Consider the following 394-nt stretch of genomic DNA (forward strand, 5'->3'; position numbering starts at 1 on the left):
AACAAACAACAAAAGCAGGAAACCCAACCCCCTGTACCTTCGGGAGGTTCACCAGCGAGATGTCCACCTTCGGTAAGTTCAAGATCCACCTTCCCCACACATCGTGGTGGCTGATGGTCCCCGTCCACATGAACACATAGACTCGCCTTCGGTCCGTCGGGTTGAATGGGCTCACGCCCGCGGCCTCGACAGAACAGGCGTCCAGGGCTGTGGTGTGGGAGTGGGCGGGCGATGGAAGGAACATCACCGGCGGAGGGAAAGGCACCGGCTGTGGGGGGGTCAGAGGGAGTCAAGTGTTGTGTGGAATATCGATCAAAGAATAAGGAATATAGAGAGAGAACACAGTAATAATATACTTTCAAGGTAAGACACGGAAGAAGTGGGAAGATATAAT

The 394-nt window shown here is 53.6% G+C and overlaps 1 protein-coding gene across 1 annotated transcript in view; it reads right to left on the bottom strand.

Moving 5' to 3' along the window:
• Window positions 1-394, bottom strand: part of LOC119592313 — a gene marked incomplete at its 3' end in the record, with an annotated part of 13,834 nt that overhangs the window by 10,773 nt on the left and 2,667 nt on the right. Inside the window, 1 exon segment of the mRNA XM_037941140.1 lies at window positions 38-268. Within this exon segment, the coding sequence (XP_037797068.1) occupies window positions 38-268 (231 nt within the window).

Source organism: Penaeus monodon, chromosome 30, assembly GCF_015228065.2.
Source record: "Penaeus monodon isolate SGIC_2016 chromosome 30, NSTDA_Pmon_1, whole genome shotgun sequence".
Classification (NCBI taxonomy): domain Eukaryota; kingdom Metazoa; phylum Arthropoda; class Malacostraca; order Decapoda; family Penaeidae; genus Penaeus; species Penaeus monodon.